Source organism: Nicotiana tomentosiformis, chromosome 6, assembly GCF_000390325.3.
Source record: "Nicotiana tomentosiformis chromosome 6, ASM39032v3, whole genome shotgun sequence".
Lineage (NCBI taxonomy): Eukaryota > Viridiplantae > Streptophyta > Magnoliopsida > Solanales > Solanaceae > Nicotiana > Nicotiana tomentosiformis.
The window spans coordinates 20,522,192-20,544,299 of record NC_090817.1 but is presented as its reverse complement, the minus strand read 5'-3'; the positions used below and the strand labels follow the sequence as shown (position 1 = coordinate 20,544,299).

At 39.9% G+C, this 22,108-nt stretch overlaps 1 protein-coding gene across 13 annotated transcripts; it reads right to left on the bottom strand.

The window, feature by feature from the left end:
• Positions 1 to 9,391: 9,391 nt before the first annotated feature.
• Positions 9,392 to 12,550, bottom strand: LOC104105366 (PLASMODESMATA CALLOSE-BINDING PROTEIN 5-like). Of its 13 annotated transcripts, XR_011408388.1 has the most exons (6): positions 11,901 to 12,408; positions 11,780 to 11,807; positions 10,916 to 11,009; positions 10,641 to 10,698; positions 10,298 to 10,361; positions 9,392 to 9,934 (listed from the first exon to the last, which is right to left on the bottom strand). XR_011408388.1 is itself a non-coding variant. In XM_009613637.3 (4 exons), the coding sequence occupies exons 1-3, from the start codon at positions 12,229 to 12,231 to the stop codon at positions 10,949 to 10,951; spliced, it is 420 nt and encodes a 139-aa protein (XP_009611932.1). In that variant the 5' UTR covers positions 12,232 to 12,408; the 3' UTR covers positions 9,392 to 9,934; positions 10,916 to 10,948. The 13 variants fall into 13 exon arrangements, 5 of the variants coding, with proteins under 5 accessions (XP_009611932.1, XP_009611934.1, XP_009611928.1 ...); XR_011408389.1 differs by lacking the exon at positions 10,298 to 10,361; XR_011408390.1 differs by lacking the exon at positions 10,298 to 10,361 and having other exon boundaries at positions 10,641 to 10,693.
• Positions 12,551 to 22,108: the final 9,558 nt, after the last annotated feature.

Below are 22,108 nucleotides of genomic sequence, written 5' to 3'. Positions count from 1 at the left end.
TTGCAATATTGCACTGCAATGCTCTATAAGTTTGACCACTGAAGGCTCTTCTATCTTCCTCTTCTTTGTAAGGATCTCCTTCAAGAACACTGCATAAGTTGGCTTTTGCGAGAGAACTTCTGTGAATGGAAAATTTACATTAACCTGTCTTAGCATATCTAGAAATCTCTCAAACAACTTATCCAAATTTTCTCTATAGAGCTTTTCGGGAAAAGGTAAAGCAGGCATGTGCTTGCTCTCTTCATTGGATTCCTCCCTTCTTGAAGTTTCCTCCTTTTTCTTTTTCTCAGCTCCTTTCTTGCCTTTCTTCTTCTTAGTCTTTTTATTATCATCTTCAATTTTCAGCTCCTTCCCACTTTCTTTTTCAGGCGCAGCTTCTTTTTGAACTGGAGTGGGATCTTTCAACACTTGTCCGTTTCTCAAGGTCACAACATTTACCGTTTCTTTGGGATTCTTTTCAGTATCAGCTGGCAGAGAGTATTTGGGATTCTCTTAGATAATATAGTTGCAATTTGTCCCACTTGTCTCTCCAAGTTTCGCAAACCTGTCCCAAGTTCTTTGATACCTGTAACATGCGCATCTAATCTTTCATCAGTCTTGACAATAAATGATTTCATAAGCTCTTCTAACCCATAATGAATTGGCTGTTGAGGCTGAAATTGCGGCCTCTGTTGATTCACAAAACCAGAAGCTCCTTTAAATCTGGAGTTATTTTATTGCCATGCATTTGTTGTACCCTCAGGTGAACTCCATGAAAAACCGAGGTGCTTCTGACCCATTGCATGAAAGTTGTAATTACCAACAGCATTAACTTCCTCGATCGAGGCTTGACACTCATGAGTAGGGTATCCTCTTCCACATATGTCACATGATGCAAGAGGCTCATTGTGTATTGAAGCTAAAGTTAGCTTCCTTATTTCCTTTGCCATGGCATCAAGTTGTACTTGCATAGATGTGCTAGCATTAACTTGGTGAACACCAGTTTTTCTTCTTCTTTCAGCAACTTCAAAGGGCCACTGATTTTCATCTTCAGACAATTCATCAAGAATATTGACTATCTCCTCTAGAGTTTTCTTCATCAATACCTCCAGCTGCATTACTCAATGTTCTTCGTGAGGTCGGTGTCAATACATCCCAAAAGTCCTGGAGTTGCATCCAGAGTTCAATTTCACTATGTTGATAATTTCTGACTATCTCCTTAAATCTCTCCCAGGCTTCAAACACCGTTTCAGTCTCATTCTAGGAAAAGTTATGAATCTCTCTTCTAAACTTGACCGTTTTAGCTAAGGAGAAATATTTTGCAAGAAATTTTCTGGTCATCTCTCCCATGTTCTAATCGATCCCTGAGTAAAACTTCGAAGCCAGTGCTTTGCATCGTCCTTGAGAGTGAAGGGGAATGCCCTTATGTAAACTGCATCTTGTGACACACCATTATATTGGAAGGTGTTCATAATCTCCTCGAAGTCCATGAGGTGATTGTTTGGATCATCGTTCATATTTCCTCTAAAGACACAACTGTTTTGGAGGGTTTGAAGTAACCCTTGATTTAACTCAAAATTATTGGCTGCAATAGGAGGTGGTCTCACACTAGATAAACCTTGGTTATAAACCGATCTAGCGTAATCACCAAGTGGTCTCCCTTGGCCTGGAGCGATGTTTCCGAACTAGTCTGGAACCAAAGTATGATTCTAACCTAGTCTTCAAGCTCTCCCCGCCTCATAAGCAATGTGTGCATCTCTGATTGTTGCTTTTTCAGCATCTCTTGTAGCCTTCTCTCTGACTTGGGCTGGCTCTCTCGCAGCCAAATCAACATTATCTTCACTGTTTCCATTCATATCTTTGGTTGAGGATTGCTCAACCTTTTATAACGTCTCGGTGATCTATCTTTCTTTCCTTAACTGTCACAGTTGTTTTTCAATTTCCGGCACATATGGAAGTAATTCCTTCCCGAAAGATCGGATCATGCACCAATCTAACCTACAACATGCGCACAGTCAAAGAACACCAACCGTAAAAAGAGAAAACAAAAATAAAAATAAAAAATAAAATTCCTGAATTAGCACTACAAACTATTTCAAACACTATTGATTGCCAATCTCCGGCAACGGCGCCAAAATTTGACGAGCTAAAAACACAATATAAAATTATGCTCGCTAGTCGAATATAGTATAGAAAATATCATATCCACAGGGATTGGAGTTAAATATTGTTTTTGTAGTTTACAACTTTATTGCTATTCAAGATGATCAACAATTTAGATTTGTGTAAATTAAAACTAATATTAACTAAAAGTCTAACTATTGGCTAATGACAATTGCAACAAGAGTAAGCAAGAAGATATCAAGGGGAGAAAATAGGGGTTGATGGGATATGTGTAAGATATTTGTTCGGGAATTAACTCTAGTTGATTCACTTCTAAGGTTCAAGTGAGTCTCTCGAATTCACTCAGTTATTAGTTCAACGTTTAGTAGAAATTCCTCTCTCGATTAAGTCTCAACCTCACAATATAAACTAAGTTAAGCTCAGTGAAGATATACCAAAATTCGTAGTGGATTAGTCTTTAGGAGGCAAATTCCCCATCATCCAAGATCATTCTAACTACTGACCAATTGGTGTGAGTAGGCAAAGGATTGTTCGCCATATTAGGGACCTCTTCACCTGTATGAACTCTTGCCTTGACCTCGATTTGGTATTTCACTGCTTTTTTAAGAGTCCAACGGTCTTCAGTATCATGTCCCACTGCTCCAAAGTGGTATTCACATCTAGCATTAGCCCGGTGCAAGGGGGACTCGGGGTTTGGCCGGTTCGGGGCCACTGGCTGCAGCAGACCTCGCCTGACTAGCTGTTGAAACAAGCTCGAGTATGATTCACCAATAGGGATGAATTGATTCCATCTGGGAGGCTCTCTTAGGCGAGGATTGTATTGGGGAATATTTAGTTGGGGATTATATAGAGCTTAGTAGGGATGGGCATTTCTAGGAGGTGGAGCTTGATTTTGTGTATAATGTTGTGTCCGCGTGTAAGGTTGCGCGTTCATCATCGCATTAGGAGGCAGTGCCATGGCATAAGCAGCATCTTGATGGGGATAATAGTGTTGTGGGGCCTTAGGAAGCATATATGATTTGTTGAATGACCTACGGGCCCCCTCGAGCTCGAAATCATCATGGCTCCCTCTTCCCTCCAGTTTCTGTTCATCAACCCCCCCCCCGAACCATTCTGAACGGGATGTGATATGGCGTTAAGGGCAGCATGACTTAAGATTCGGCGCGTTTTTAAACCATTTTCGACCATCTCCCCAGTTTGATAGCCTCAACGAACGGCTTACCCATAGCGGACATCATTTTCTGAAAGTAATCCGCCTTTTGGGCCTGTAGGATGACCGTAACCATTTCTGTTTCGTCCATTAGAGGCTTTACCTTGGCAGTTTGCTCGCGCCATTTGACAACATCTTCATAGAAACTTTCCGCAATTATTTTTTCAAATTGGACAAAGAGTTTTCTTTTTGGATTTTTTCACTCATGCTTTCTTTTCTTTTCTTTTCTTTTCTTTTTTCGCTCATTGTTTTCTTTGTTATTTTTTTGTCACTCTTTTCTTTCATTCTTTTTTTTTACTCAGTTTATTTGATGGCAATGATCGAATCCGATGGGGATTGCCTACGTATCATGACGCCGCATGAATCAGATCTTGCATAGTTCGGGAGAAGATCAGGAATAAAGTAAATAAACTAACTCTTTTTTCTTTATTCTTTTTTACTCATATACAAAACATACCACGAAAGGGGAATCAGACTCGCGTAGTTCGGTTAAATAAAAATATATTTTGAAAATTGTGATTTTACACATTAGAACCCTTCAAAATATTTTTTTAAAAAAAATGGGAACTTTATGAAAACATGGAGGAAATTTTCTCCTTCTCTCTCCTCTGTTCAATCAATCTATCCTAAAGCCGGTCAATATTTGAGTAAAGCCTACTGAGTAATGTTACATATAACACAAAAAAATGAACACGCTGGTCTGAAAAATTGGTACATGTCCTAGACGGGCCCGACCCCTGTGCCGAGTCCCGCTAAGTCCAAAGCACATGATGCAAATAAAGCGTAGCCTACCAGGGATATTCATTGCTTGTGTCTTGTTCTTCTAAGTTTTCAAATCCTAAAGGAGATGGTATCTAGACTTGGCTTATCCGAGCGAACAACCCGAGTCAAGGAGCGTCAAGCGTCACCAGTAGTAGAACAACACTAGCTAGCTAACGGCTCTCCCGCCTAAATATGTGTGACTAAATCCTTCACCAGAGGCTGGTAGGCTAACTGGCTTTATCTCAAGATAGAAATTTTGTGATGTTGGTAGGCAAACATAACATAACTAACTATCAGAAGATTCAGAGGGGTGCGAGAGAGGATACAATTTATATGTACAATTCAACAATATCAAAGCGGTAAAAAGTGGACAAGTAGCATATTTAGGCCCAAATAAAGCACAATATATACAAAAAGTAATAAAGCCAAATAAAATCAATGTACAAGCTCGAATTCTTGAGAGTTTCCCAGCAGAGTCGCCAGAGCTGTCACACCCTTTTTTTACCCCAAATGATATATATATAGTATGTGGGTAAAAGAGTTTTTCCAATTAAATTGATAATTTTTAAATAGGGATTATTTATTATTCAGAGTCGCCACTTGGAATTGATTTTTGGTGTTCCAAGTCACCTTTTATTTGAATCCCTAGTCAAAAATCTTTTTGACTCTTTTATTATTGGTCTACAAAAATAAAGTTCGGATAAGGAATTATGTTGACCAGGGAGAAGGTGTAAGGCATTCCCCGAGTCCCGTGGTTCTAAGACGGTCGCTTTATTGACTAAAAATGGCCTGAAATAATTTTGGACAAACTGTGATTTATTGACTTTCATATTTTATCTATTCGCTTTTATTGCTTGATTATTCGTAATTATGAAATTATCCTGAAACGAGCCACGCATACGTGTACTCGTTTTGTTTGGCGCGTCAAGAATCATGTCACGCGTATGTGTACACAATTAATAACATGTTATTAATATTAAGATTATTTCGTCCAAAGTTGTGCAAACGCATACCTTAGTTTTAATTTTGGAAATCATAATCATGCCACGCGAACGTGTACATAATCACGATAATTGATTTATTATTGCGCGCCTAAAGCATACTAACGACATTTATGGGTTATTTTCCTAAACTAGTTTGAGATTATTGCGAGGCCATGAATTATGGAAATAACTTTGTGGATGAAGTATACAGTTTATTAAACCAAAGGTTTGTTTCAACTCAACACTTTACGACCAAATTATTTAAAATAGATATCGACTTAACTCATGAATCAGTCACACATAATGAGCAAACGAGACTAACCCAATAATTAAAATAACAACTCCAAAGACATATGACCAGATAAAAAAAAGAAAAGATCCAAACAAAATAGATTCTATACAAAAAACTAAATCGCTAATGCATCTGATTCAACAAAGAAAACTAACATTTTGCAACTTAAGAAATTAATTATTATTGAATTGTTCACCAAATAAAGTGCACTCACCCTTTATTAATTCAAAACCAATCTTTTTTTAATTCCAAAACTTATTCTATCCTATTTAATTAATGAATTCAATAGTAAAACATACTAGTTTACAAATCTGAACAATACCAATATTGATCTAAGCAGTAGCACATCGCTAAAAATTGCACAAAAGTACCAAAATTGCACAAAAACCCTAATTCAACATTAATTAGATTAAAGCAAAAAATGAACCTCAAACTTTGAATTTGAAACTTTAACGGTTTTACAGCTCCGCAATCCGAAAGTGAACCAAACCATGAACGAACCAATCGAACTCGGCGGACTCGGCTCAGACCTCAACTCGACTCAGAAACTCTAGCTATTTTCCGATAGTGCTTTGGAGGTTAGAAGTTGGGTTTCATGGTTATTTTGAAGTTGTTTTAATGGAAGTTCAAAGTCGAAACGGGCACAGCATGGAGCTACTGGTTTGCCGGTTTCCATGGCTGTTTTGGAGCTGCTTTTTCATGAGTTTGGGGGATGTTTTAAGCTGATTTTCGTCGCTTTTTTGGCTATTTTTGCAGCTGAATTTTGCTGGAAAAAGGGCTATTTTTCAATTACTTTTGGAGCTGTTTTTTGGGTGATTTTCGGCTGTTTTTCGGCAGGTTTGGAGTGGTTGACTAGGTTGTTTAATGTTATTTTTAAGGCGAAGAGGATGCCGGATGAGTGGAGGTGGAGTACGGTGGTTCCATTGTATAAGATCAAAGGTGATATCCAGAGTTGTAATAATTATAGGGGTATAAAATTACTGAGTTATACTATGAAAGTGTGGGAGCGGGTAGTTGAAGCAAGGATGAGGATGACAGTGTCTGTATCCGACAACCAGTTCGGGTTCATGCCAGGTCATTCGACTACAGAAGCTATACATCTTGTTAGGAGGTTGGTGGAACTGTACAGAGAGAAGAAGAAGGATCTGCACACAATGTTTATTGACCTAGAGAAAGCGTATGACAAGGTACCTAGAGAAGTTCTCTAGAGATGCCTCGATGTAAAAGGTGTGTCGGTTCCCTACATTATGGCGATTAAGGACATGTATGATGGGGTTAAGACTCGAGTTAGAACAGTAGGAGGCGACTTTGAGCATTTTCCGATTGTAATGGGATTATACCAAGGTTCCGCGCTCAGTCCGTTCTTATTCGCCCTGGTGATGGACGCGTTGGCATACCATATTCAAGGAGAGGTGTCATGGTGCATGCTATTCGCTGATGACATAGTTCTGATTGATAAATCGCGAGCCGGTGTTAACGAGAGGCTAGAGGTTTGGAGACAGGCTCTTGAGTCTAAGGGTTTCAAGCTGTGCAGGACGAAGACGGAATACCTGGAGTGTAAGTTCAGCGCTGAGACGATAGAAGTGGGTGTGGATATGAGGCTTGAATCACAAGTCATCCCGAGTAGAGGCAGCTTCAAGTACCTTGGTTCGGTTATCCAGGGGGGATGGGAGATCGACGAGGATGTCACACACCGTATTGGGGTAGGATGGATGAAGTGGAGGTTAGCATCTGGAATCTTGTGTGACAAGAGAGTACCACCAATACTCAAAGGTAAGTTCTATAAAGAGGTGGTTAGACCGGCCATGATGTATGGGGCTGAGTATTGGCCCGTTAAGAACTCACATATCCAGAAGATGAAAGTAACAGAAATGAGGATGTTGAGGTGGATGTGCAGGCACACTAGGATAGATAAGATTAGGAATGATGATATTCGGGAGAAGGTGCACGTGGCTCCCATTGATGACAAGATGCGAGAAGCGAGCCTTAGATGGTTTGGACATGTTCAAAGGAGAAGCCCAAATGCTCTGGTACGGAGGTGTGAGCGGCTAGTAGTGCAGGGCACGAGAAGAGGTCGAGGGCGGCCTAAGAAATATTAGGGAGAGGTGATCAGGCAGGATATGACGAGACTCCAGATTTTTGAGGACATGACACTTGATAGGAAGATATGGAGGTCGAATATTAGGGTTGTAGGTTAGGAGGTAGTTGAGTCTTGCCTTAATTCGTACTATTGTGGGACTAGCCAGGTAGGGTTTTTGTCTAAGATAGTTAGTGGCAATGTTGTGTCTTACTATTTCGCTTTTCAATACAGGACCTATTTAATAGTTATCGCTTTGCTTTGCATCTTTCTTCTAGATTTCATGGTGTTCTTAATTTTCCTATGATTGTTGTGATGATACTAATATTGTCTCCTTTTGTCCTTTTGTCTTTTTGTTTTCTTGAGCCGAGAGTCTTTCGGAAATAGCCTTTCTACTCCTTCGGGGTAGGGGTAAGATCTGTGTATACACTACCCTCCCCAGACCCCATTAGTAGAATTTTACTGGGTTGTTGTTGTTGTTGTTGTTGTTTCGACTATTTTGCAGCTGGATTTTTGGAGGTCGTTTATGGCTAGTTTGAGAGCTGTTTTTGCTGCATTTTTTAGCAGAAAATGGCTTGGGGTCCTTTCAGGATGAATTTCGGGGGTCTTTTCACTCACTGTAGCAGCCATTTGAGCTGCTGTTTTTAAAATTTTGTGGGTATGGAGTGGGGGACAAAGAGTAGAATACATGAGTGGGGAACAAAGAGCGGGGGACAAGAAGTAGGGGATACGAGTGGGGGAATGAGTGAGAAAGTGGATTGGAGACACGCGTGGGGAAAATGGGAGCGAGAATGATAGAGTGAGAAGTTAGGTATTGGTGAGATAAGTGGGAAAAAATTCAAGCATGGTCAAAAATTAGGTGCTCACAATCCTTTAGGCTAAAAACTTAGGACCCCCTTTCTTTCTACGCTTGTTGTTCGCATTTAGTCATTTGTACTCCTTGTGATTTTTTAAGACTTGTATCAATTAGCCATATAGTTAATTCTTATGTTATAATAGAGTTTTCAACTTCTATATCTTTCTTTGCTTATTTGATCACCTGGCTTACTTCTCTAATCCACATAGTTTAAACATCGGCCGGGAACCACAATTGTGGACCTCGAAGAATGCCGAACACCTTCTCTTTGAGGTAATTTGAGCCCTTACCCGATCTTTGGTGGCGTTAACTAGTCAAAACAGAGTTATTTGCAAATATATGCCCTAACGCACCTTAAACCGTTAGGTGGCGACTCTTCAGAGAAAAGAGTTATCATGTGTCGAAGTCCGCTTTTGCGAGAAAACGGGACGCGACACATACTCCCTCCGTTCACTCTTAGTTGTCAAGTATTCTAAAAATAAATTTTTATTTTTACTTGTCACTTTTCGCATATCAAGAGAAAAATAATTTATTTTTCCTATTTTGCCCTTATCATTAATTACTCATTCCAAATCATTTTCCAAATCCATTAAGACTACACCAATTAATATGGATATTATAGTAAATTATGCACTCTAATTGTTGTTTCTTAAAGGGTATGCAAAATCGATAGTGGACAAGTAAAAGTGAACGGAAATAATATATTATTTTCCCAACCACATCCTACCACATAAAGGATTTACAGTACACGCTTATATACATAGAATCTCTGTGGTTCTTCTATCCAAGACGTAATGAGTCGATATCAAGGTGCTAACAATTTTGTCAACTAGAGTTTTAGGATGAAAATAGTGTTTTCATCGCAGGGAAGGGAAAAATTGTTAAATATTATTTGTGAATTATTACCCTTTCTATTATTATTTTTCTCAAACCTTTTCACGAAGTACTAGCGCATAGCCGCGTATATTTTGTAGAATTAACGACCTTTTCATATAGCAAGTAATTTGTCTAAACTTGTGTCAATTACTCGATTTATTGGATTACTTCCATATTCAGGCTCTTACATTGGAACTCGGCCTCCTTTAAGGGCCAAAAACTGAACAAGAAGTACTAGGAAAGTAACCTTTCAATAAATCCCGCATCCGAATCCCAGTCAAATTGGGCATATCTTCTTCGATTCTATATAATCTAAGGTAGAGACATAAACATAGTAGCCTCAATCCTAAATCCTCTGTATTCATCACTCTATTCTATTGTATACTTTTCCCACCTGCTGCTGGTTCTTTTCCTTGAATCAAATTTGCTATTTCACTAATACCACATTGAGACCAAGAAAAACCAACAATTCATTAGTCCAACAAAACATGTCACGCCCTAATCATCCATCCTACAATAATGTAAATCCACGATATGTCCCAAATGCACCAGTTAGTCTCTTTTACTGGAAAACATGGAGCCATCAACTTCATAATTCTCAGCAAACAATGATGCAAGTGGCATTATCAGTGCTTAATGATAACTATAACTACGAAAGTGATCGAATGTCAATGTACCTAAAAATAAGAATGCATTATGTTCCTGGAATGGATATAGATCTTGACGAGTGTCCAGATCCAGGAGCTGATGATGAGGAGCCAGAAACATGTGCGATCTGCATAGTAAGTAACAATGCAAAAAATTCCATAAATTTTTGTTCTTTTTACTAAATAAGCAGTTGATTATATAGAGTTTGATTATTTTTTCTATGCTAACTGAGTCTATTGGATTTGCCAGCTTGAGTATCAAAATGGAGATATCATAGGGAAACTTCAATGTGAAAATGAATTTCATGTGAACTGCATCAAGAAGTGGCTGCTGAAGAAAAAAGTTTGTCCGTTGTGTAGAGAGTTAGGAGTCTTTATTAGTATTATTTTTAATCTTTACTCATCAATTCTTGTTAGTTTTTCCCATTTTTCTTTTCTTAGTGAAGTACTGAATTCAACTTTGAAATATGACCGACTTGTCTCTGTCTAACCTGTTCATAAGTCGTGTAAGGCACAATCATTATTCTTGCTGTTAAGATTCTTCTTGCTTGAACCCTGAACCCAAAACCCAAAACTTAAAACTTGAATATTTCGACACCTTAACCTGACCTGTTGAGCTAGTTTGATTGGTATGACGAGACTATGAGTAACAATTGATTACAAAGGGCCACCTAGAACTCAAGTTGATGCATATAGAAACTAAAAGACAAGGCAGTCTAGCAATTCATTTCAAGTATCAGTGTCTTTCCTATGCAATGACAAACAGAGACAATTCACAGTTCACAAAATATTCCAAAAAGGGAAACTTGAATTTCTAACATTTGGATTACATACTGTTTAATGCTGGAGAGCATGTGGAACAACATCAGCTACCTGGAGCTTTTGAACTTCTCTACAGTACATAAAATGGAGTAAAAATTCGTATGACCTCACAAAATTAGCAGAGTTGCAGACAGCAGATTAATAGCTATAAAGACGAAAATCGAACTGCTGATTGTACAAGTGCTGCTACTTATATCTTCAGAAGCTGAACCTAACCCCGTAGTTATTGATCCATTAAAGTTTCCACTACTCCTACTCAAGCTACAACAGTAAAGCAGATCGTTTACCTCAAAAGCTGAAGAGTAAGATACAGCAGAGATTCAAGAATGTCCTTCAGATGACTTTGGCAGAAGGACTTTTTGGAACAATTGGTAAAGGAAGCTGCAAACACAATTTGCAAAGTTTCTATCTTTGATTCTATTTACAAAGTTAACTATAATTCAAATAAGTATCTATATTAATAGGAGGAGGATGTAACAGCTTTTGACACAATCCTTTCAATTAGCACCGCGCTCAAATACCTGACCAATGTCTCGCGTGATGTTGTGCTTACTAAAGTTTCAAATAACATAGCATGTTTATAGTTAAGCAAAAGCAAATGCAAATGCAAAAATTATAGTTAATTCTTCTTCAAATTCTGCATCTGATGACAATGCACTATATCAATTGGTACATCCTACACAGTACACCAATCACGCAGGTGAATTCAAAATTAAGGGTCGAGATTCATTTGAGCGTGATCTATTATGTATATATATTTTAATTTTTTTTAACATAATGTTTTCATCGTTTGAGCCAAAGTAGTAGGTTCAGTTGAACCCGTGCAACCCGCTCTAGATCCATCTTTGCCATCAGTGACAAATCTACTATGTTGGCACTAGGTGCATGCACCAATTACCTTCATCTCGACTGATATATAGCTGAATTTTTTTTAAAATAAACACAGTGATGCGTATGTGATTAAATTGGGTTTGTTGTTGTTGTTGTGACGCTAAGTTAGAAAACATCACCACAAAAAGTTGTGGGTGCACTAGTATTACCCACCCACTGAATTAAACTTGAAAAATCTAGATTGACAACTGCATTTTTCTGAAGTACTTTAATCATATAAGTTAAACTTAAGATGTATTACCACAAATTACAGTAATTACCTCGATGGAAATTTACAACCATTATGACCTGAAAATTTAAAAAAAACAGAAATTAGGGGAAAAAACAATCACTAACTGTATTATGTAATTATATTGAGATGCAAGTTAATATAATACTCACTGGGGTTTAGAGAAGTTAGAGCAGCAGAGTTGGCGAAATTACAGCTATCATCAGTCATTCCATGTTTAAGGAAGTAATCATTGAAGGCAAACGACGCCGTTCGCAGGATATCGGAAGCGTCGTAGCACGGCCCACCGGTCTGAATAGGCCCACAAGTAGCACCGCCGGGACCACAAGCCCAATCTATAGCGGACTGTAGAGCAGCATCCTCAGCGTTGTTCTTTGCCACACACCACAACTCCACCGTCGCCCCTCCACCGCTGTCTCGGGCTGCACATAGGACGGAGATTAGAGACAATACAATGAAAGAAAAGGAGAATTTGGGAGACATCTTTTATGGGGTTATAGGGATTGATTAGTGAAAGCTTTGGGGGATTTTTTGAGAGAATTACAGTCAGAAGTTGACCGTTTATTGAGATTCGAGAATGACGAGAAGTGAAAAAAGGGACGATTAGATTATTGGAAAGAGATGGTTCAGAGGCGACAAATGCACAGAGATTAGTACGAAACATACTCAGTTTCATGTTGCATTTTCTGGAATCCAGAGTGTTCCTTGTCAGCTTTATTGTTATTTTCCATTTTGAAATTGAGAATTGGTGGAAAAAAGAAAATTTCTTTTTTATTTTTTTCTTTTTCTTTGAGATAGATGGAAATCACACCATAATATTTTTTTCAAAATAATGAATATGGATTCTCACAAAATCCAAATACCAATTGGTACTAGGTGAAATCACGTGTCCTTAAAACCACTTATAAGTTTAATTGTTATCCGATTTTAAAGGTATTAGGTGAAATCACGTGTCCTTAAAACCACTTATAAGTTTAATTGTGAATATGGATTCTCACACAATCCAACATAGTCCACACAGAATTTTCAAATTAATATTAATTCTTGGTCATCTGCGGTAATGAATTCCACTTCACTTCCTTTTACCAAAGTGTTTCCTGTAGATTTTACTAGTTATTTAAAGGAAAAGAATTTGATGTAAAATCATATTTGGATTGAGTTATAGCTATCCTCATGTATACAGTTAAAATCGGGCTCATCCGATTCTACTGATTAACCGAGACCAGGAGGATGGATCGAGGATCGGCCCCGTAATAGATCAGACCGAGGCATGAGGATAAGGTATCGAGTTCGGAATTCGAGGTACCTGTCGAGATCGAGACCAAACGGGATAGACATCGAGCAAGACTGAAGATAACATAATAACGGAAAGGCGAGATATTCGTGACTGGTCGAGGATCATGGCGGAAATCTCGGAACGGATCAAATCAATGACGGTTATTTAGTTAATTATGGGATTTCTTTCTGTAATTAGAATTGTACCATAGGTAAAAAAATTCTACTATATAAAGAGGAGTTCTAATCATTTGTAAACCATATCATTCTCGCATATCAAGACAATATAATACTCTCTTTTATACTCTCTTGTTCATCAGTTTACTTCATACTTTATAACTTTATTATGAGTCAGTTCGAGGGCGTTCTAGCTCGAGGGCAGGATTGCATTTCAATACTGGTTTACTGTTAATTTCGCTTATTAATCATTACATTTACCAATTGGTACTAGGTGAAATCATGTGTCCTTAAAACCACTTATAAGTTTAATTGTTATCCGATTTTAAGGGTAAACAGTTTGGCGTCTACCGTGGGGCTAAGGATAATAGTGATTGTTCGGTATTAATTCTCATAACACACACTACTTTACGCTTGTTCTCGTAAGTGTTTTTGATTTCAGGATCAGCATGTCGAACTCACAAGCAGTACTAACACATGCCGACAACGACCTTGGTTTTTATGGAGAAAATGACAATATAGCCGCCCCATGGATCGAAGTACCTTAGGCTGGCCTCGAGGGAGTACCGATTGAAAATCTTGTCGACGTCAGTTCCCATGTCGCCCTAAATATAAATCTGGGCATTGATCCCGAAAATAACATCCACATGGAAGTTCGATCAGGTGGTCGAGGTACGTAGGGCGGAGAAGACGGCGGAGTCAGCCTTCAACTGATATTTGAAATGTTACGGACTTAACAAGCTGCTATAGCGCAACTACAAAATCAGAACCGTGCACCGAGTGGGGTCGAACCTGAGCCCTCACTAGAAGTTGTTCACATGGCCGAACCAGTACCGGAGAGGCCAAACGAGAATGAATCGGGGACTGACCCTGCCATTATGAAGATGCTCGAAGAGCTTACAAAGAGAATCGAATCGGGGGAGAAAAAGATTAAAGAAAATGACAAAAAGGTAGAAACATATAACTCCCGAGTTGACCAGATAATGGGGGCACCTCCGATTCTTAAGGGTTTGGATTCGAGAAGATCGTGCAGAAGCCTTTCCCCCCAAGTGCGGCTCCTAAGCCCAATCCTGAAGAAATTCTGCATGTTAGAAATTCCCAAGTATAATGGGAACACTGATCCTAATGAGCATGTCACTTCTTATATATGCGGAATAAAGGGGAACGATTTAGAAGATGACGAGATTGAGTCCGTTCTGCTGAAAAGGTTTGGGGAAACTTTATCGAAGGGGGCAATGATATGGTACCACAATTTGCCGCCCAATTCCATTGATTCCTTCGCCATGCTTGCAGATTACTTCATCATTGAACACACCGGAGCAATAAAGGTCGCGACTAGGAAGTCGGACCTCTTTAAAATGAAATAGAAGAACAACGAAATGTTAAGGGAATTTGTAGCTCGATTCCAGATGGAACGCATAGACCTACCCCTGGTTGTAGATGATTGTGTTGTCCAAGCCTTTACTCAAGGTTTGAACGTACGAAGTTCGGTAGCCTCACGGCAGCTAAAGCATAATTTAATTGAGTATTTAGCTATGACCTGGGCCAATGTGCATAATCGGTACCAGTCAAAAATCACGGTCGAGGATGATCAGTTGGGAACTCTTTCCGATTCCGTTTATCCAAACAGTCTCGTCGGCAAAATTCAAAGGGACATCGACAGAGAACCCCAATCGAACAGAGATCGGTATCAACCATACGGCGGAGATCGTAGGAACAACGGCCCTGTACGCAATCTCGTTCGAAGTGATCGAAGGAACGATCGAGGATAGAGCTCCCGAGGGTTCACGAGTAAGAGTGGTTTCGATAAACATGTTGAGCCCACAGAAGCATCACGACTATCAGAATACAACTTCAGCGTCGATGTATCAGCTATTGTATCGGTCATTGGGCGAATCAAAGATACCAGATGGCCTCTACCTCTGCAGACCGATCCGGCACAGAGGAACTCAAATTAGATATGCAAATACCATGGTACCCATGGTCACATAACGGAAGACTGCAGACAGATAAGGGAGGAGGTAGCCCACTTGTTCAGCGAGGGCCACCTTCGAGAATTCTTGAGCGACCGAGCCAAGAACCACTTCAGAGACAGGGATGCAAACAGGAAGAACGAACAGGAATAACCACAACACGTGATTCACATGATCGTTGGTGGGGTCGATATTTCGCAGGGACCCATGTTCAAACGCACCAAGGTGTCGATCACCAGGGAAAAGCGAACTCGAGACTATGTACCATAATGGACCTTGTCGTTTAATGATGAGGAAGCAGAAGGGATCTCACAACCCCACAACGATGCACTGGTAATATCTATTCTTATGAATAAAATTCAGGTTAAACGTGTTTTGATTGATCCAGGAAGCTCGGCAACATTATTCGATCGAGGGTCGTGGAGCAACTCGGCTTACAAGATCAAATTGTACCCGCAACTTGGGTTCTTAACGACTTTAACATGGCAAGTGAAACTATCAAAGGTGTGATCATCTTACCAGTAAACGTAGCCGGGATCGCTCAAGAAACAAAGTTCCATGTGATCGAGGGCGATATGAGATACAACGCCCTGCTCGGACGACCCTAGATTCATAACATGAGGGCGGTCTCTTCCACCCTTCACTATGTTCTGAAATTCCCAACACCGGAGGGAGTAAAAATGGTGTATGGGGAACAACATACCGCCAAAGAGATGTTCACGGTCGATGAAGTAATACCAGTATCGGTGCTTTCATCAACAAAGGGATCAGAGTCAAAAGGAAAGTAGGAGGCCAAAAAACAACCACAAGCACCAGCCTCGACTCAGTCGGGGGGAGCAGGGAGCAAACGAGGACGATAACTACTGGATCCCTCAATTCTTCATAATTCCCAACGATTTCGACGCCACAAAATTGACAGTCGAAGAGTTGGAACAAGTCATACTGATCGAGGACCTGCCCGAACGAAAGGTACACCTAGGCACGGGGTTAACCCGCGAGCTCAAGAAAAAACTTATTCAATTCCTTTTAAATAACATTGATTGCTTTGCTTGGTCCCATCTCGATATGACAGGGATCTCACCAGAAATCACTACACATCAGATGAGCTTGGACCCGAAGTTTCGTCCAGTAAAGCAAAAGAGAAGGCCTCAGTCCGAGGTTAAGCATGCATTCATCAAGGATGAGGTAACCAAACTTCTCAAAATAGGGTCCATTCGGGAAGTAAAATGTCCTGAATGGTTAGCAAATGTAGTGGTAGTCCCTAAGAAGGGAAATAAACTTAGAATGTGCATAGACTATAAGGATTTAAACAAAGCATGCCCTAAGGATTCTTTTCCTTTGCCAAATATCGATCGAATGATCAATGCCACGGCCGGCCACAAGATTCTCAGTTTTCTCGATGCCTACTCTGGGTACAATCAAATACATATGAACCCGGAGGATCACGAAAAGACCTCATTTATCACTAAATACGTCACCTATTGTTATAACGTTATGTCGTTCGGACTAAAAAATGCTGGTGCAACTTATCAACACCTAGTAAATCGAATGTTCGAAGAACAAATAGAAAAATCAATGGAAGTTTATATTGATGACATGTTAGTTAAGTCCGTGCGAGCAGAGGACCATTTGAAACATTTACAGGAGACCTTCGACATACTAAGAAAGTACAATATGAAGTTCAACCCGGAGAAGTGTGCATTCGCGGTCGGCTCGGGCAAGTTCCTTGGCTTCATGGTATCAAATCGGGGGATCGAGATCAACTCCAATAAAATCAAGGCCATCGAAGATATCACGGTCGTAGATAATGTCAAGGACGTACAAAGATTAACAGGGCGCATAGCCGCCCTAGGTCGATTCATTTCGAGGTCCTCAGATAGAAGTCACTGGTTCTTCTCACTCCTTAAGAAGAAGAGCAATTTTGCATGGACCCCGGAATGCCAGCAAGCCTTAGAAGAACTAAAATGATACATGTCGAGCCTGCCACTGCTTCACACCCCGAAAGTGGATGAACAACTCTACTAATATTTAGCAGTCTCAGAAAAAGCAGTAAGTGGGGTCCTAGTTCAAGAAGAGCAAGGTACGTAATTCCCTATTTATTATGTTAGTCGGACCATAGGTGAGGCCGACACACGATACCCATACTTAGAAAAATTAGCGTTTGCTTTAATAAGCGCCTCTAGGAAATTAAAACCATATTTTTAGTGTCACCCAAATCGTGTTGTGACTACCTATCCCCTTCATAATATTTTGCACAAACCCGAACTCTCGGGTCGATTGGCCAAATGGGCCATCGATATCAGCGGGTACGACATCGAGTATCAACCCCAAACAACCAACAAGTCTCAAATCTTGCAGACTTCGTGGCCAACTTCATACCAGCCTTCGTACCTGAGGTCGAAAAGGAACTGTTATTAAAATCGGGTACATCTTCGGGGGTGTGGATGCTCTTCACAGATGGCACTTCGAACGTGAAGGGGTCCGGGCTAGGCATCGTTTTGAAGCCTCCCACAGGTAATATAATTAGACAATCTATCAGAACTTCGAAATTTGCTAACAATGAGGCCGAGTATGAGGCCATGATTGCAGGTCTCAAGCTGGCTAAAAGTTTGGGAGAAGAGGTCATCGAGGCCAAATGCGATTCCTTACTTCTTGTAAACCAAGTCAACAAAACTTTCGAAGTTCGAGAAAATTGAATGTAGAGGTACATAATAAGATACAAGTGACTTTACATCGATTAAAAGAGTGGACCTTACAACACGTACCACGGGAACAGAACAGCGAGGCCGATGCCCTTGCAAATTTGGGGTCATCGATCGAAGATGACGAACTTAGCTCGGGGACTGTCGTACAACTTTCATGGTCAATGATCGAAGAAGGCCATGCTGAAATAAGCTCTACAAGTCTGACCTGGATTGGAGGAATAAGTACACCGAATACCTAAAGAACGGGAAGCTTTCGTCGGATCCTAAGGAGTCGAGGACTCTACGCATAAAGGCAGCATAATTCACATTGGCCGGGGATGGAACGATGTTTAGGAGAATGTTCGATGGACCATTGGCGATATGTTTGGGACCAGGAGACACCGACTATGTCCTGTGAGAGATTCACAAAGGCACTTGTGGAAATCATTTTGGCGCTGAGTCATTGATTCACAAAGTTATCAGAGCAGGGTTTTATTGGGCTGATATGGAACAACAACAACAACAACAACCCAGTATAATCCCACTAGTGGAGTCTGGGGAGGGTAGTGTGTACGTAGACCTTACCCCTACCCCGGGGTAGAGAGGCTATTTTCGATAGACCCCTGGCTCTCTCCCTCCCTCCAAGAACTCCCCACCTTACTCTTGGGGTGACTCGAACTCACAACCTCTTGGTTGGAAGTGTAGGGTGCTCACCAATAGAGCATATGGAAAAGGATATAAAAGAGTTTGTTCGGAAGTGCGACAAATGTCAAAGGTATGCGCCAATGATTCACCAGCCCGGGGAGTAACTGCACTCAATCTTATCCCCATGGTCGTTCATGAAATAGGGAATGAACATCGTCGTCCCTCTTCCATCGGCCCCAGGTAAAGCTCAATTTATTTTGTTTATGACTGACTATTTTTCTAAGTAGGTTGAAGTACATGCTTTCGAGAAAGTCAGAGAACAAGAAGTCATAGACTTCATTTGGGATCATATTATATGTCGATTTGGGATGCTAGCCGAGATTGTGTGCAATAATGGAAAGCAGTTCATCGGCGGCAAAGTGACAAAATTTCTTGAGGATCACAAGATTAAAAGGATTATATTGACATTATATCATCCCAGTGGGAACGGACAAGCCGAATCAACAAACAAGACCATTATTCAAAATCTAAAGAAAGGATTGACCTACACTAAGGGGAAATAGAGAGAGATACTACCCGAGGTTCTTTGGGCATACCGCACGACGTTGAAATTCATTACGGGGGCAACACTGTTCTCTGTAGTCTTTAGTGCCAAAGATCTAATCCTGGTCGAAGTCAGGGAGCCTAGCTTCAGGTTTCGATATGCAACAGAAGAATCAAATCACGAGGCTATGAATACAAGCCTCAAATTTCTGGATGAAAGACGGGAAATTGCCCTCGTTTGAATGGCCGCACAGAAATAACGGATCGAAAGGTATTACAATCGAAGAGCCAATCTTCGACACTTTAAAATCGGGGACTTAGTACTAAGAAAAGTCACCCTTAACACTCGAAACCCTAATGAAGGAAAACTTGGCCCAAACTAGGAGGGACCATATCAGGTCCTCGACATCATCGGAAAAGGATCCTACAAGCTCGGCACGGTGAACGACAAGCAATTACCAAACAATTGGAACGTTTCACTCCTCAAACGATACTACTGCTGAGGTACGACCTTCTCCATTTTCATTTATATTAACTGATTGCAGGTGTTCGATCGAAGACATCGATGGATTTCTTCAACACAAAATCCTTAGGTCTGAAAGCACGCGTTGCACTCCTTTTTCCTTTGACCGGTTTTTGTCCCAAATGGGTTTCTCCGGTGAGGTTTTTAACGAGGCAACCATTATTCATGCTTACTTAGAGCAATTCAATAGTATCCAAGGCTTCTTTACAATCAACCTCGAATACTGGGGGGAATCACCCTCGAATGTCAACTTTGTTGCAAGGAAAGTACTTTATGTCAACATGGTCTCGATAGGTAACTTTTGTAAGGGCCAAACGGTCGAATGAGCCGTGCCCATGTAGGTTACTCGAGACCTAAAATCAAACATGTACGCATGTACAATCATCTATTAAGAGAAGTATTTTTCCTTGCCAAATATTTCATGCCTTAGAAAAATTTTACTTTACAATTTCATACTCTTGATCTATTGTGTAAACGGGCTTAAGGGCCAATCACAACTGAAGTTCGAACAACTAACCCCACACTCCGAGACTACCGTCCAAAAAATAGACGTGATCGAATTATTAAAACCTTGAGATCGTAAAACCTTAAAAAGGCAACCCTCAATTTTTATAGGCCACGGCCACCCCAGTCGGGGATTGACACTTCGAACAAGTTCGAAGTGTAACTGGAAAACAACCCCAAGAGGCAAGTCCCAAACTAAAGAGGCTACGACCAAATTAACACGGTTCGTAGACGTCTGAATTCCGTAATAAAATAGGCCTTCGAATATTTTCATAAACGGGTTAAAAAGGCTACCCTCGGCAAAATTACAAAGGGCTTCGATAATATCGAGCCTCGAAAACCCTAATGGGTACAGAATTGTTCGAACTCTCAAACAAATTTCTTTTTTCATGCTAAGGCATTACGAAACAAAGGGTTTAGTTGGATCCTTATAGATATGGTGTATAGACTAGCCAAGCACATTCTATTACATCCTATAGGTATGTTGTCTAAATGTGCGCAATGAGAAACAAGTACAACAAATACTTAAACTAACATGCTTTGAGTGGTGAACAAGTATTAGACAAGTTAAGTAAAGTGTATGATTTCCTATAGGCATGATTTCTGTGAGTGTGTCACATACCAAACAAATAACAAACGAGGCATGCTGAACGAAACAACCAATCATAACACATAGACCTTATAGGTAGGTTCTCTACCCTTTCAATGCAAATATCCGAATATACCTGTTTCCCCAATTTTACTAGTACCCCAATTATTTATTTACAAATTATTAGAGGCCCAAGAATGAAATAATACTAACTGGAAAATGACAAAACATGGGCTGAAACGAATACAATCCCACTAAATTACAATTACATGCCCAACATAAAAGTAAACCGGATATCTCAGGCCTTCAATAGTCTTACTCTACGAACAAATAGCAGGCCCAAACCACAGGCTCACAAGTCAATTAGAGTGCACTTGAGTCCAGTGCCCCAGGTCCAGCAACATACATGGCCCATTTCCAGCCCCAATGAAATAACTTACTTACCCAAACGGATGCTAAATTGAGATATGCAAGTGACACAACACTCATAAAAACACAACCTAAACACTTAGTTCTTAAAAAGCTCTAACCATCAACAGTTTTAGCCAAAGACGTATAAATAGGATCATACTAAATGGAAAAGCACACAAGACACATATAAGGCAAGCTTATATTTTGTAATTCAAGAAACAGAGTTTGATAATGATAAGATTGACCATCATAGGACAATATAACATTTCAATGAGTTTTAAAGTAAAGCATGAACCAGAAACAACCTAAAGACCTTTAGATGATAGTTAAACAAAAATCATGGACATGAAGCAGGTAGAGTGCAGTCTCTATAGGAAGGTTTTAACATGAGAACCTTGTGAGAATGTGGTGGCAAATAACATAACAACATGCTAGTGGGCACAATTTGGCAAACATACCACTTAATTGATCATGAAACTTAACATGATGGATATTAACTATAGCAAAAAGATTCTAAAAAACTCACATGTCAATTATAGGATAACAGGACAAACAAACATTAGGATTCATGTCAGTCAACCCTACATGATATAAAAACAACACCTTGGATTTATCCTAGAATCAAATGCTAAGAGTGCAGGATTGACAGGTCAAGGAACACAATTATCAGAGTTACAAAACATGCTTGGCTAGAAATCAAGAAAATGCTAGAACATGGGAGAGTCAAGTATCATTTTGCATGAAGCAACATATTACACATGAAAGATCTAGTAGGAAAAACTTCATTAAAACAGACTATGGGCAACCGGTTTCTACAAAAGTCCCAGAAATGCAAGGCATGAATGTGAACTCGTAACAGGTAAAAGAGATGACAATCAAGGCTAACATGAGCATAACCAATCAGACAAAACCTAAGAAAGCCAGAAACAATTTGAATCAATCACACAGAGTGAAGGTATACTACACATATTGAAACCTATCATGTTCGATACTAGAGCACATGGAACTGCAGAATATCATTGAGATAATAGAATTA

Bases quoted from the DNA above. Each gene is read 5' to 3' on its own strand.
- LOC104105366 (XM_033658464.2), bottom strand. From the start codon at position 12,231: ATGTCTCCCAAATTCTCCTTTTCTTTCATTGTATTGTCTCTAATCTCC. The intron at 11,808-11,900 runs GTGAGTATTATA...TTAAATTTTCAG, and splicing joins TCTAACTTCTCTAAACCCCA to GTCATAATGGTTGTAAATTT. The intron at 10,890-11,779 runs GTAATTACTGTA...TTACTGTTGTAG, and splicing joins GGTTGTAAATTTCCATCGAG to CTTGAGTAGGAGTAGTGGAA.